The 14,433-nt window shown below is 37.5% G+C and overlaps 4 protein-coding genes across 6 annotated transcripts; 2 read left to right on the forward strand and 2 right to left on the reverse strand.

The window, feature by feature from the left end:
* Positions 1-3,807: 3,807 nt before the first annotated feature.
* On the reverse strand, positions 3,808-8,500 carry LOC122410540 (solute carrier family 12 member 8). The gene is made up of 10 exons (XM_043418741.1): positions 7,739-8,500; positions 7,200-7,380; positions 6,753-6,898; positions 6,389-6,620; positions 6,076-6,277; positions 5,731-5,965; positions 5,299-5,619; positions 4,999-5,160; positions 4,719-4,897; positions 3,808-4,628 (listed from the first exon to the last, which is right to left on the reverse strand). Exons 1-10 carry the CDS (start codon positions 7,925-7,927, stop codon positions 4,469-4,471), a joined length of 2,007 nt encoding a protein of 668 aa, XP_043274676.1. The 5' UTR covers positions 7,928-8,500; the 3' UTR covers positions 3,808-4,468.
* Positions 7,281-11,511, forward strand: Tsen2 (tRNA splicing endonuclease subunit 2). Of its 3 annotated transcripts, none has more exons than XM_043418743.1 (5): positions 7,281-7,393; positions 9,133-9,329; positions 9,527-10,691; positions 10,775-10,935; positions 11,000-11,511. In XM_043418743.1, exons 2-5 carry the CDS (start codon positions 9,159-9,161, stop codon positions 11,171-11,173), a joined length of 1,671 nt encoding a protein of 556 aa, XP_043274678.1. In that variant the 5' UTR covers positions 7,281-7,393; positions 9,133-9,158; the 3' UTR covers positions 11,174-11,511. The 3 variants fall into 3 exon arrangements, with proteins under 3 accessions (XP_043274678.1, XP_043274677.1, XP_043274679.1); XM_043418742.1 differs by lacking the exon at positions 7,281-7,393 and adding an exon at positions 8,524-8,664; XM_043418744.1 differs by lacking the exon at positions 7,281-7,393 and adding an exon at positions 8,844-9,043.
* Positions 11,457-12,503, reverse strand: LOC122410545 (COX assembly mitochondrial protein homolog). The gene is made up of 3 exons (XM_043418747.1): positions 12,299-12,503; positions 11,856-11,960; positions 11,457-11,753 (listed from the first exon to the last, which is right to left on the reverse strand). The coding sequence occupies exons 1-3, from the start codon at positions 12,474-12,476 to the stop codon at positions 11,533-11,535; spliced, it is 504 nt and encodes a 167-aa protein (XP_043274682.1). The 5' UTR covers positions 12,477-12,503; the 3' UTR covers positions 11,457-11,532.
* Rpn11 (regulatory particle non-ATPase 11) lies at positions 12,501-14,377 on the forward strand. Its single transcript, XM_043418746.1, has 6 exons — positions 12,501-12,643; positions 12,870-12,970; positions 13,095-13,244; positions 13,320-13,583; positions 13,719-13,985; positions 14,089-14,377. Exons 2-6 carry the CDS (start codon positions 12,878-12,880, stop codon positions 14,248-14,250), a joined length of 936 nt encoding a protein of 311 aa, XP_043274681.1. The 5' UTR covers positions 12,501-12,643; positions 12,870-12,877; the 3' UTR covers positions 14,251-14,377.
* The last annotated feature ends 56 nt before the right edge of the window (positions 14,378-14,433 follow it).

The following is a 14,433-nucleotide window of genomic DNA, read 5'->3' on the forward strand; positions in this document are numbered from 1 at the left end:
GCGATAACGGCGGACAACAAATTATTCGGACCATTTGAAACAAAGAGAAAAGGCTTGATCCGAGAAGTGAGGTTATGGAGAAATTTCAGATGCTTTACGAAGGACCCTCGAGAAAAGTTCATCCCCCCCCCAATCGATTTTAGCAGGTTTTGTCTCAGAAACGAACTTTTTCGGGAAAGATTTCGACGCTTCGGAATCGAATATGCGAGTCCCTCCGGACAGCATTCCCACTGGACGAAAAAACATAGATATTCATCACACGCTCAGCCTCGAAGAGACATTTCAGGTCGCATCGATCTCAACGCTTTTACACCATTTTTTATGAACGTTTTCTGTTGCGTAAATTCTGACTTGGCAGTAGAATTAAAAATATTGAAAAATCGAATCGATGAATTTTTAACGTAGGCTCGGATTTCAACGAAAAAGATACTTCGTTGTTCTCTGAATAAATACAAACTTTTCACACTCAATTATAATGCCGAATATTTTATTCTGCGCGTGTTGAAACTTTCAAGGTGTCTCAAAAATGGAAAAAGATGGTGCGATTTCGAACGCCTCATAACCTCAACTTCACGGATATTTCCGATTCTGATTCAACTAAAAATTTCACCGAAATACTATTTAGAGAGCACGTCGTCCGGGTCAGGGTGACCCGGGGCGCTATTAAGAAATTCATAAAATCGGTTTCCATGCAGGATGAGAAACTCCGAAGTGGAATAAAACAAAAAGCAAGGAATAAAACTCGTCGCAACTCGTACAAACATCGCATCTTCTCGTTTCGTCTTGTCACCTTTCCATCAACTAAATTGCCGAATGTTTTATAAAGAATAAAAGCTAGCAGATTGCAGTTATAATCGTATATGCAAATAAAAGAAAACCGTGCACGACTACGTTCGCCTCACGTTCGCCCAGACCTGCCTGTTACGACACGACAAGACTGACGACCGTCGAGAATTGCCGCTCGTAAAGCTCGAACCAAAACAGCGCAGCGACCCCTTGTGTTTACATTTACATATCACTTCACAAGGTAGCAGCTTATTCCTTTGCACGAACGTCACGGCTTTTCGTGCAATGAAATAGCTCCCTTTATATCGCGATGAAAGCGCCCAACCAGGTGTTGCGTATTTACCAAAATATTATTTGGGACTGAGCGACATAATCGAATGAGAGTCTGACCGTGCGGAGGAACGATTCTTTGCGGAACTGGTTTTAATAAATATCGGAAAATAATTTTATTGATTTTTTTTATTGAAAACACGAAAAATTTGTTCTTTTTTTAAATTTCCGAAATCAATGTTACCCTAACCTCTATCTCCAGATTGCACTAACTAATATTACATTAACGATATCTACTGTACGATGGAAAGTGTTCTGAAAATAAATCATAGAAGTTTCATCATCGTCGAATGGTCCTAAAATTTCGGGTACGATATTAAATCGTCTGTTGTCCAAAAATGTCGAATATTCGTTCAAATAGAATTCGAAAGTGTTCGGGGGCGTCCGAGCCTCGAGTACTTTCCGTGCGCCTGTTACGCCCGACTCTAGAAATCGCTACGCGCTTATGAGTGGACTAGAATTGAGCAACTTTTTAAAAGTAGGAGCTTGGGACACGTAAATGTGGTGGAATTTATTTTTGAGTGCATTCAGAAGCGTTCATATATAAAATAATATCTGCGTAACTTGTGTATTAAAACAACCGCATATGCGCGGTCCCTGGATGGTTCGGTTGGCGGTCACGAAGGTAGCGATCTCGTGGTTTACCGAAGTGGTTAATTCCCTCTCGCTTGCTCCTTCCCTCTCACTTGGAAGCTTACACCAATGCACTTCAGCGCTCGCGGTCCTTTTACTTACTATGCTGCGAAGAGAAATTGGAGAGGGGAGCGTTTAAACACGTTACTCGTGTGAACACAACGCTGTAGGAGAGGGTGGGTTTCTCTGTACTTCGAGGCGAGAATGTTCCCGTCGTTATCTTTGCTATTTCCTCCGATCATTGCACCACGAAAATTTATGCTTTTCTAGCGTGCCTATTCAATTGCCTATGCAAGACAGTCACGAGATCGTACAATCGGTATGCATTCCTCTACTACTATTAGCATTTCAAATCAACAAATTTACGGAATATCGAAAAATCACGGCTTTTTTCCTATTTGCCTATAATTATCTCATTTTATTGGACAATATAAATAAGTTGTTGCATCAAGGTGTACGTGAAATTTTTACGTTTAAAATGTATAAAGAATTGTAAAACTCTTGACATGTTATTATTTCTCACTTTTGCAACCATAACCTTTAATTAATCTATCGACGTTACTCTATCGAGAAACACATTATTTTTCGCTCACAAATTTTTACATACCTTTGTTCTTATGTACATTTTTCGTACATTCTTCGTATTCATTTCCACTTCAGTACATCGTAGACTGAAAGTCGTCTTAGTCGATGTTTCTTTATTTTTGCTGATTCCAAAAACAGCGTCCTTTTTTTCCCGCCATAAACTGCACTGTCCGTGTAACCATTGTGTAACTCACTATAGTTATATTAATCAGTGAAACATCGAGATCGAAATAATAAACGAATGATGATGGCCTCGGGCCTCGGGACTTGATGGACTAGACCAACAACTGATATATACGTAAACGCGAAATTCTCGATGCATCGATGTACTGCATGCATGCAGTCGTGGTTACTTATTTATTTAGTGTCATTGATATTGACGTAGGATAACGCGAAGTACTTCGTGACCGACCAATGTTTAAGATTGTTTCCTGTTTTGCCAAATGCAAAATTACAAAATGAAATATCGCGTGTGCGCCGTGCGGGACGCTCGACTGCGCTCGACTGAATAAACAATTCTTTGCGCATGCGCAAAAGTGCGCTTTATGCAAGTTTATCAGGCGCTAGTTCGCAAAATATTCGCGAGGTGGCGATGAAACATTAATTTCTCGTCAGCGATGCATAGCTTGAGCCTTAATAAATTCGATTCCGTGTCGACCAACGAACAACTCGCACCCAACCAGTCGAAAGCTATCCAAACGTCCACAAAACACCCAAACGACACACAGTAACATGTGATACTGGAAGGTTCTTGGTACATTGAGTAAGGAGAAAGAATCTTTTCCAATCTATTCTTGTCGCATGACTTGATTAGATAGGTAGAATGATTCATTCACCTTCTTGATGAAGCGCGGCTAGCGACAGTATATTTCTCTCGAATTCTCAAAGTGTTTATATACACCAGAGCCTCGAAGTGAATATTGTTGCCTCTGTGCTCTCTCGAACCATGTACAGTTGTTCAACCAGATAAAATTTTCTGGTTGGAGACCTCGATGGGTACAGTACTCGGCTTTGAGTCTTAATTCGGCCTCGAGTACGTGCCTTGACCAGGTCTCCCTGTGTGTGTGTTTAATTTTTGAAGACCTATCCCAATTTTGGCGATAGGTTGATAAATCAGTAAAACATAGAAACTCTTTTCAGTGGTCTTTTCTACTTCAATTCTGAGAAGCCAATGGCGATCTTGACATAATCACCACCACCTTTGATGAATCACAGAAGAGATTATTGAAAAGCTACTATTTTCAGATCCTTTTTGACTTCGATAAAAAAAAATATCAAACTCCACTCATTTCGTTAAATTCAAATTCAATTTATCAGAGTTCGTCATCAAACGGTCAATTATATTTTTGCTTGATTTTTTTTTAGTTTATAACGAATTTCAATGATTTGGAGTTTAGCTTTTTTCAATTGATTTTTTCATTTAGAAGTTCTTCGAATATAACTTAAAGGGATGATTAAACACAATAAAAAGCATTGTGAATGAAACATTTGTTTATTATTTTGGTATCAAAGTACACCCGTGCAAGTTTCTCCTCGTTACGACTTGTAAAAATGTTAAATAATGTATAAATATATATATATATATATATTTTTGTTTTCATATGATATATAAGTTTGTATATCACGTTTTATTTACAGAGTATTTTATTAGAGACAAGAAAAAAATGCATCCCGGACTACGTAAGCCGATTCTCAGCCTGGTTTGTACCGTTGAATTAATTATATTCGGTTAAACTTACGTTTAATTTACGTATCGAAGCATCCACTTTAGTTATTTAATTAATAAATTATTAATCTCAAATTTCGAACTGCAGGCTAAGAAAAAAATTGAAAAAAAAAGAAAACGATACAACGAAAGACGCAGACGGATAATGGACCCTTTTTGCGTTGATTTTTTGCCCGTATTACGTAATCGTTGCGTTACGCAGGCCACTTCCGACAGTGGCCTGCGTAAAACGGCAGCTTCTTTAGGCGGTGCGATATCGGTTCATGTGTTTTCAGTTCCTTCTTTCGTTCATAAATGTATAAGTTTTGTCTTATTTGACGTTGTGCGCATCTCGTAAGTGGTGATATTTAGTAAAGTATTGAACTTCCGGTTCGACGGAAGTTGTCAAGAGTCGCCGATTCTTCAACCTCAATCGACGTTCACGTATTGGCCGGTTACTGTCGAAGTTTGATGATATCGCCTTCTACCAGCAAAGTCTTCGTTCTCTTCGTTCAATTGTGCCGAAGACGTTTCCACTCCGGGATGGACGGGGGTCACTACGATTTGCTCGTAATCGTAGACTTTTCTTCTGTACCGAAAAAATTGTGTTGAATATTAGAGCGAGTAATCAATTGAAAATATTGATTTGAGAAAAGTCAATTCCTTAAGAAATGCTCACCCCATGAGTCTGAGAATCGAAATTCTGAGCCACTCGAAAAACCTGAATTCCGCAGAGACCCCAGGTTTAACCGCGGGGTTCGCATGCCCAACGTAACTCCAGACGAGGAATACGACGACTATGTTGGCCATAGCGTAACCCCAGTGAACAAGAAACATTATCAATATTTTAACGAGAGCCTGAAATTTAAAAAATATTAAAACTTTCTGTCGTTTCGAAATATCAGGATTGCTTATGAACAGTGATCGATCAATCCATTCAAACATCTTGGCAAACTTACACCAATCAGTGAAAACCATCGATTACAAAGTGGGCTGTACCAGTTGCCCAGTTTTCCATGAATGTGTGGCTTCCGTACGGGTGGATCAGCGACACTACCGTTTTCCTCAACGCTGGGTGAAGAATCGGGATAGCCCGTACTTTCCGAAATACTTGGATTGCGCTGTGAGATAAAATTTTGAAACATATGAAATAAAAGACAGCGCGTCGTATTTTTTTTCTATTTTGAAATTAATGATTTACAATGAAATTTGAATTGCTTCGAGACTCATAAAAATAATGAAACTTTTGATTAGCTCACTACAAGATTCTTGTGACGTATTCTCTCCGGGAAAAGGGTGTCCAAATCGTTATCAATTTCGGCTATGCTGTCCTGTCGACCAGAAGATCCATAATTTCTCTCGAAAGTCGGTGTCTGAGCTTGGAATCTTTGTTCTCGGGTATGCTGAAGGTCAAACGTTTGAGCGAGTGCAAAATATGCGTAATCCATACAAGCGTAAGTGAGTAAAAAAGGCATCGTGACGATTGGCGCGAGAGTATTTATTTGGCCGGTTATTATGAAGGCGAGGGTTACAGCTGCGACGACGATCATCGCGTAGACTGGCACTTTGTTCGGTCCTCGCTGCAACGAGAAAATGTGTTTTCAATTAGAAAAACAGGTGCGAAGGCGAATGTAGCAGGTGCTCGATTTAGGAGAGCCGAAATGTTTGCAAATAAGAAATCAATTTTTTACCCCACGTTGAAGACAGTTCATGCCCGGAATAACATTCTGTCCAGCGATCGATTGCAGGACTCGAGGCGTTCCGTACATTGCACCTAAACAACTGCTGAACGAAGAGACGTAGAGGCCAGCTAACAACAGAACTGAGAAAGCTGAGACCGTCGAAGCAATCATGAAGTCATTTAGTAGGGCTGCTCGGGTACAAGTTGCAGCGAGAAACAGTGAAAATACTAAATAGAGAACAGTTCTGGAAAATTTTAAGGAACATTAAAGTCAAAAGGGAAATAATTGAAATAATTTCCCATCACATTCGTTCACTGAACAACTGCCATGACGATATTTGAATAAATTTTGTACCCTGTTCCAAGAGCAGCCAACGTTCCATTTGGTATGTCGGTTGAGGGTTGTCTCAGGTCCCCACTCATATTTATACCTGCCAAAACTCCGGTTACAGTTGGGAAAAATACTCCAAAAACAGTGAACCACCCCTCGCCACCTTCATAAGCGGCGAATGTGTTATTTCGCAGGTTTCCGGTGAACCAACCCTCGAATCCAGCCTCTGTTGGAAGGCAAAGTGAAAAATAGCCAATGAAATATTCGTTCATCTCATATCGTTGACTCAGCTATCAAGAGAATTATTAAACTGAATTTTTCTAAAACTTATTATTACTTGGGTCAATGTGGGTGAAACTTCCAACTATGAAATCAATTCCGGCAAACAACAAAATGAGTAACAAAACGAATTGAAGTTTTACAACCCATTTCACACCAGCAACGTTTATTACAGAAAGAAGAATGACAGCGGCACAAGCAAAGCCTCGTTGAGCCCAGGCCGATTCCATGCCAACCAGACCGGCCATTGATTCACCGAAACCCAAAACATTCAGGGCACAACCAACAGCCTAGAAATATGTAAATACATTAAAGTCCAGCTTTCTGTCCCCAATAAATGGATTTTCAAATCACCAGTTCATAATGAAGGGTGAAGGAAAAATATTCTAATGAGGAGAACGAAAATAATTTTGAGTAATTACCTGACCAAAACAATAGAGTAAACCGATCGATCCCCCAAATCTTGAGCCAAGAACATGAGATAAAAGAAAATACACGCCTCCACTTTCTACTCTACATCTTTCACAGATTCCTACTGCAGAAAGTACAGTGACCAAGGCAACGCAAACTGAAACAAAAAATTCAGCACGTTTAGAATGAAATCGAGATAAAAATGATTTTATATGGATATGAACTAAATGCAAATGTGACATTACCTATTTGCTCATTATTCATTCGCATATTATTCTGCAGGATGCTATCTTTACATTTGAATCACAAATTTCTACCAATATTTCAACTTTACAATTATTCATGATGTTGAGCTATGCGTCATGGGAACGCAGAGAATTTTTTTTGTCAATTTATTGATAACTCTGAATTTTTTTCATTTCGAATAATTGAATACAGTATTCTACAACTTGGCATACCAGTTGACAAAATTATGATCACAGCATTGAGGGCTCCAGCTTGACCAACAATCCAGCCTGATCTCAGGAAAACTATGACCCCAAAAATATTTATGAGGCATGAAGTAAATACTCCGTCCCATGTGCCAAAAAGAACGGGTTGGGAAACAAAAAAGTTTGATTTCCACCAAGGATCTGCATTCTGTAAAAAACAAGTGAAGTTGTCAAAAAACTATATTTTTTAAACTATTATTTCATTCATTCAACCGACACATACTTCAATGAAGGGAGTTAACAATAACAAAATATTAGTACAAAAATAAAATATAGAAATCAGAAATTTCATTTATGTCACACTAACTGTACCGTAAAGGAAAGTATTCCTTTAAGACATAGTAAATGAAGGTAGTGCTGAAATTTCTTTAATTGAACATCTAAATACAAAAAATGATAATATAAATTAAAGTGATAATTTTACCATACATATATCAATGTTTTTTTCTAAAATTAATGGAAATCATGCATTTCATTCTGTGTGAAAAAAATATAACTCAACTCACATATTCTTGAGCGAAGAGTTCATTAGCACCCGTAGGATAAATGTCTGGACCAAATCCGTCGTAAGTGGAATTTTCTCTTGTACCATTTCTCCTGTCATTTTGATGCCTGTTGAGTCCAAATCTGGACCAATCTACCTCACGATCTTTGTTATCACCATTTGCAACTACCCTGTCGCGACTATGCTCCATTTTTAAATAATATTATAGAAATTCAACTGCTAAACTTCGATCGGAAATTATGCGTTTGTGGAAAAAAAGAAAACTTGATAGAACAGTTCACCAAAGACGCCTACGTCCAATATAAATAACTCACGACTTCCACTCGAGATTCTGCGAGTCTTAACATATCGTCAAGAATGCCGAACCATCTGGACGCTTTTGAATTTTTTTTTGATTGGATCGCAACACTCATTCAACATTATTTACGTATTGATTGAAAATACTATTCAACGATTTAAATCACGATTTGACCATAGTTCATTCATTCACGTATGTCAATGAACAAGAAAATTCTCAGAAAAGGCACTCAGATTTTTAGATCATAATTAAAGTGAAAAAAAATTTGCCACTTTTGCTGCAACACTGGGCCCCCGGTTTGTCGAAAAAATAATGTGACGATTCGTCAGCTTATCAGTTTTGTCGAAACATCGAAAAATCTTACTCGCATGTTGTTTCATTAACTTTTTATCTATTCTTTTATCGTGATAACAAGTATGAGTCTGACTGACGCGCATCGTCGTTCCGCGTTGGCGGCCATCGCGACACTACGTACAAATGTATATTTGTATATTTTACATGCACAGGCTGATCTCGCGAAACTCGCACGTCAAAACAGAATTATCTACTATGGAATACTGAATTTTGTGGTTATGAGATATCTAGAAACGCGGCAGCATCTTTTTTCAAGTCTCGGACCAGATAATTTTGTAATTAATCCATATAATTTCCTTTCTATTTTCGTTGTGTCTTATTTATTCTCCCATATCGTGAACAGATCTTTGGCCGAATAAACAACCAACAACCAAAATTTTAGAATAGAAAACTGAATTTCATTCTACAATAACATTGGTTCAGGAACAGTTACGAGCAATTACACTTTACGCCGCATATCTCATGCACAATGTCAATTTTACTGTTATTATTCCCATAACCGAGTAGAATACGCGGAAAGACGTCTCTGTGACAGTAAAAGTTTCGAAACATTCAAATAAGGAAATTATGCGGAAATTATAATTCTCCTAAAACACGAATTCTTCCCATTTTGACTGAAACACTTCAGTCAAATTTGGAATCTCCAAAATTCCGGTCCATCATCATAACAAATAATATGAATGAGAAATCGATCGTTTGGAAATGTTAACAGTAAAATCATTGAAAATTATCTTGTCTTTCAGATTATGAATTATTGTAGAAATTAAAAATGATGGACTTGAGAGAACCAAAAAAGAAGAAGCGTGTCCGCTTACAGGTTCAACCTTCGCTGCCCATAAGTACAAACGAAAATGGAGAATGGAGAATTTATACAGCTCATCTTAGTGCCTCAGGAACTTGCATCGTTGATCCAATTGAGATGGATGCCGTTTATTCAATGGCAAGTATTTTTATACCCTGTAAATGATTCTTTAGAAAAGTTTGATTTTTCATATTTTTCAATATTGTTATCGCTTATGCTCAGAGTTCTTGATTTTAGTTTTTCCGACATTTCATCTAACTACTATATTTGTAACAAACAATAGTATAACTCTTCCTTGACTTTTAATTCAGAATGTTTACTTCCTGATTAAATAGGGATTTTTTGGAAAAGGATCCTTATCGAGGAGTTTCCCATCCTTTGGTAGAAGGCGTTTTGGAACACCACCAATTGTGAGAAATCGTCAATGGAGAAGGAGACAGCAATGGCTCGAAGAGTTGGAAAAATTAAATGCTGATGCGAATCAAGAGAGTTTAGAAATGGACATGCAGGGTGGAATGAACAGTGATTTGTCATTAGAGTTGGTAGAAGAAAAACAGTCTTGTCCAATGGACCTTCAGGCAGAAACTTTGGAGACGTTTTCTGCACTAGAAAAAACAAGAGAGAACAAGAACGAGGAGAAAACATCTGAATTGTGTGCCAAAGAAAACTTGGATGTTGATTTAAAGAATGGAGAAAAATGTGAGGAAACGGAAGAAAATGTGGACAATAACTGTTCCTTAGAAATTATAGACAGTCAAATTTCTTTGCATATCGACTCCAAAGTGTCTTCCAAAGAGTTAGAAGAGCCGAGGATGCAAAAAGATGATGACTCTCACACGGCACTTGCAGAAGATCAAGAGCTACAAGAATTGAATTCCACACAACCAACGAAACGTTTAGAAACAGTGGTGGAAGATCTTGTAGCAAATTCCTCGATAGAAAACAGCAACAATAGAAATAGTCAAGCTTCAGTAATCTGCAGTGAGTCTACAAACGTCGAAGAAGTTTTATTAGATTCGACAGAGGAAGAAGAAATTTGTGAAATAGTAGAAAAAGATCGGAGCAACGAGCAATCGCCTCTTTCCAACGAGGCTCATATTTTCGGCAATCAAACTCTTGCAGAAGACTTTCAAGGCTTTCGAGAGGATAGCGGAGAGTTGAGACCTGAAGAAGAATCGAATTCGTACGAAATACTCGTAATTCCAGACACCGATTCTGACACAGAAAATTATTTGAGGAACGTTAAGCCCACGATTGAAAAAGACGGTTTTCCAGTCAACGAAACGTTGCACCTAACGTTTGAGGAAACTTTTTTTCTCATGTACGGCTTGGGATGCCTCCAATTGATGCATTACGACGGGAGCATTGTCAGTATTAACAGCGCCTGGAATTATTTTCAACAACAGGACAAATATTTCATTCAGAAGTACATCGTTTATCATTATTTTCGTAGTAAAGGGTGGATTGTCAAACCGGGAATGAAATTCGGCGGTGAATTTCGTAAGTGAATTAGTTCATTTCTTGCAGTTTTATTAAACTCAAATTGGAGTGTAGAGTGATAAAAAAATTATTTCAATTTTCAGTTCTATACAAGCAGGGACCTCCATTTTATCACGCTTCTTACATCGTCGTAATAGAAGTTATGGACGCGGATACTTTGATTCGCGACGATATGAAATCGCTGCGGCAAATAACGTGGAAACAATTGATAGGTTTGGAGAGATTGTCCGAGACAATAGCGAAGGTAAATAAAAATGTTCTTTACGGCGTTAATTTTGATGGATTTTGAAAATAAAATTCATTCGCAGGAAATTTTGTTTGCACAAATACTTTGGCCGTCGACGATCGTACGGAACGGTAATACGATATCTATCGAATCACTTTCGGAATTCACTGTTAGAGAACTCTTGTGGAGGAGATGGAATCCCAAAAGAAAGCAAGACGTCATTATTGTAGAGGAGGACGATAGTGATTCCATGTGAAAATTCTTCATAAGCCATCGCATTCACACGCAATTAAAATAATATTATACTGAAAACTGGTCGGTAAATTGAACTCAAATGTTTCGATTATAAAAATAAAAAGTATTCAATTTAATAGACTCCAACAAAGTGACTAGTTTTTTATGAAATAAAGTGAGAACTTTTGGCAGCCTTGTTCAATATTGCCAAGGAGCGTTGAGAATAATCAGCTGAAAAACTGAAAAAAACTGACTGGCAATCGACTGAAAGAAGTTTAGGTTTCAATGAAAGTATAGCTCGAAAATGTAGTTACATTTGTATATTTACAGTTCAAAAAACAAATATTCATTCAACATGGATTAGACTAAATATTTTTATTTCTATGACAACCCTCCAGACATACGATTTGCAAATTGTTTTTGTTTCTTTGTAATTCCAGTCCTTCTGTATTCACTCCTTTCTTCTAGATATTGTTCAGTACATTCTTTTACAAATGCCTCATCTTTATACCATCTTTCACAACACTCTCTCAAAATCGTGTTTTCTTTTCTACAAAGGAATGGCATCAGAAGCTTATTTTCTGCAGCACAGTCTCCAAATGCTGAAAAAAGAAAAAAAATTAATTCCAGACTCAATAATTTGACTGTTGAGATCAAATATGTGCGGGGCTCAATTTTTTATGAACTCGATTATATTTCCAAACCTCTCCATTCCACATGACATTTCTCAGCTTTTGTTCTCTCTCTTACTTTTTGCATAATAACAACATCCCTCTCTATCTTTCTTAGACTTTTGTCATCTGGATCACCTGCAAAGTTGATTTAGTTTTGAAATACAATTTTGTTATGCGACAAATTGAATTTGCAGATTTATTTTTAAGATCAATAATTGTCTATGGGAAATGATACTCCAAAATGCTTGAGAGCTATTTTGAACTAAAATAAATTAAGCGTTTTAATAATTTTTTTACATTGGATTAATAAACATTCAAATAATACAGCTGCCATTTTTCGTATTCTTAATAAATATGACTAAAAATACAATTGGTATCCAGCATAACCTAAATTTTGTCAACTTTCAAATATAATCTTGAATAAATAATAAATCCAAGAATGGAAATAATGTTGGGATTTCTTAAAATCTCACCTAACCCGTGAGGGCCACCTCCTAAATGCTTCGGAAGTACACTCTTATTTAGCTTCTTCTTATTATTATTATCGTTCGTTTCCGCGGTCTCCGCCATGGTGTTATTTATTAGACGACTACCACCACCACCACCACTGAGGCCATGTTTTTCATTACCAACGACAACGTCATTACCCATGAAGCATTGCGCATGAGTTTGCACATTTGAGATTGTCAGAGTATACAGTTTTCAGTGTGCGCGATCACCCTTTGAAAAAGGGATGAACATTTTGTTCTCGAGAAGCACGCTCTATTAAATAAATAAGAAACTTCAGTGTATTTCCAGCCCGTGTTTATTTTCTATCGGTAAGTACGTTAGTATGGCGTTATTTTCATTTGAGTTCTCGTAAAAAGAACGGTAAAGATAAAAATTTTGCGTCTGTCACTCTCAAACATAACCTCGAATGTGCTCACAACGCTGTTGAATATTTAGCCACCCAGTGTGAGAGTAGTGTTGACGAATTTTTTAGTTGATTATTTTTTATAGAACAACTACAAATTTTTCATTTTTTCTTTTTCACTTTCCGTTCAGACTCGAAAATGGATCGACTTCTACGGTTAGGCGGCGGTTTGCCAGGACTGAATCAAGGCCCACCACCTTCCGATGCACCTGTAGTAGATACTGCCGAACAAGTAAGTTTTATTTCTTCGAAACTACTTTGCTTTTCACCAAAATATTGTAATAATCATTTTAGTAAGCATTTATTAAGTCGTGGAAAATTTGAATTCTTATTAATGAATTGAATTTTGTTTGTAGGTATACATATCCTCTCTGGCTCTGTTAAAAATGTTAAAACATGGCAGAGCAGGTGTGCCAATGGAAGTCATGGGTCTCATGTTGGGTGAATTCGTTGACGATTACACTGTCAGAGTAATCGACGTTTTTGCCATGCCACAAACTGGAACGGTGAGGATCTATATGGAATTTGATTCCCCTTGAATAAAAGAAGAATTATCATCCTGGAATTTTTTTTTTCTACAGGGTGTAAGTGTAGAAGCCGTCGATCCAGTATTCCAAGCTAAGATGTTGGATATGCTAAAACAGACAGGCAGACCGGAAATGGTTGTCGGCTGGTACCATTCACATCCTGGATTCGGTTGTTGGCTTTCCGGAGTTGACATCAACACTCAACAGTCCTTTGAGGCTTTGAGTGAACGAGCTGTAGCAGTAGTTATAGATCCCATTCAGTCGGTGAAGGGAAAAGTTGTCATCGACGCATTTAGATTAATCAATCCTAATATGATGGTAATTATACATCCGAATTGTTATTATCGTTATTAGTTTCGTAACACGATTTGTTGATTCTTCTTCGTACATTTTAGCATGAAAAGAGCATCCAAATAATGCTAAGACCTGAATATTTCCATGTTTTCATTGCAGGTCCTGGGTCAAGAACCTCGTCAGACCACTTCGAATCTCGGTCACTTGCAAAAGCCTTCGGTCCAAGCTCTCATTCATGGCTTGAATCGTCATTACTACAGCATCAGCATTAATTACCGAAAAAATGAATTGGAACAGAAAATGTTACTCAATTTGCATAAAAAAACATGGATGGATGGTCTCACTCTTGCCGAGTACTCTGAACACAGCAGACTCAATGAACAAACTGTTTCGGAGATGCTTGAACTTGCTAAGAATTATAACAAGGTAATTTCCCATGTTATGGTTCACATGCTCATTTGTTAGAATTCTCTAAAATGCAGTTTCAAGTTCCATAGATGCTCACGTACGATTCAAACATCTTTTTCAGGCTTTGGAGGACGAAGAGAAAATGACACCAGAGCAGTTGGCGATCAAGAACGTTGGAAAGCAAGATCCAAAACGTCATTTGGAGGAAAAAGTCGATACGCTTATGTCGACCAACATTGTTCAGTGTCTCGGTGCAATGCTCGATACGGTTGTTTTCAAATAAGCGCGGATCGGTATCAGAAACTTTTTCGAAACGATTGCAACAAAAAACTGAATAAAAACACTAAAATATTACGCGTCCTTTGTAAGGTAAAACAAACGAATACAAAAACTTTTTTTAAAACATAAAACTGGATTTATGGTGTTGAAACTATTTTTCTTCTCGAGTCGTAAAGTTAAGGATCCG

Source organism: Venturia canescens, chromosome 5, assembly GCF_019457755.1.
Source record: "Venturia canescens isolate UGA chromosome 5, ASM1945775v1, whole genome shotgun sequence".
In the NCBI taxonomy this organism is placed as follows: Eukaryota; Metazoa; Arthropoda; class Insecta; order Hymenoptera; family Ichneumonidae; genus Venturia; species Venturia canescens.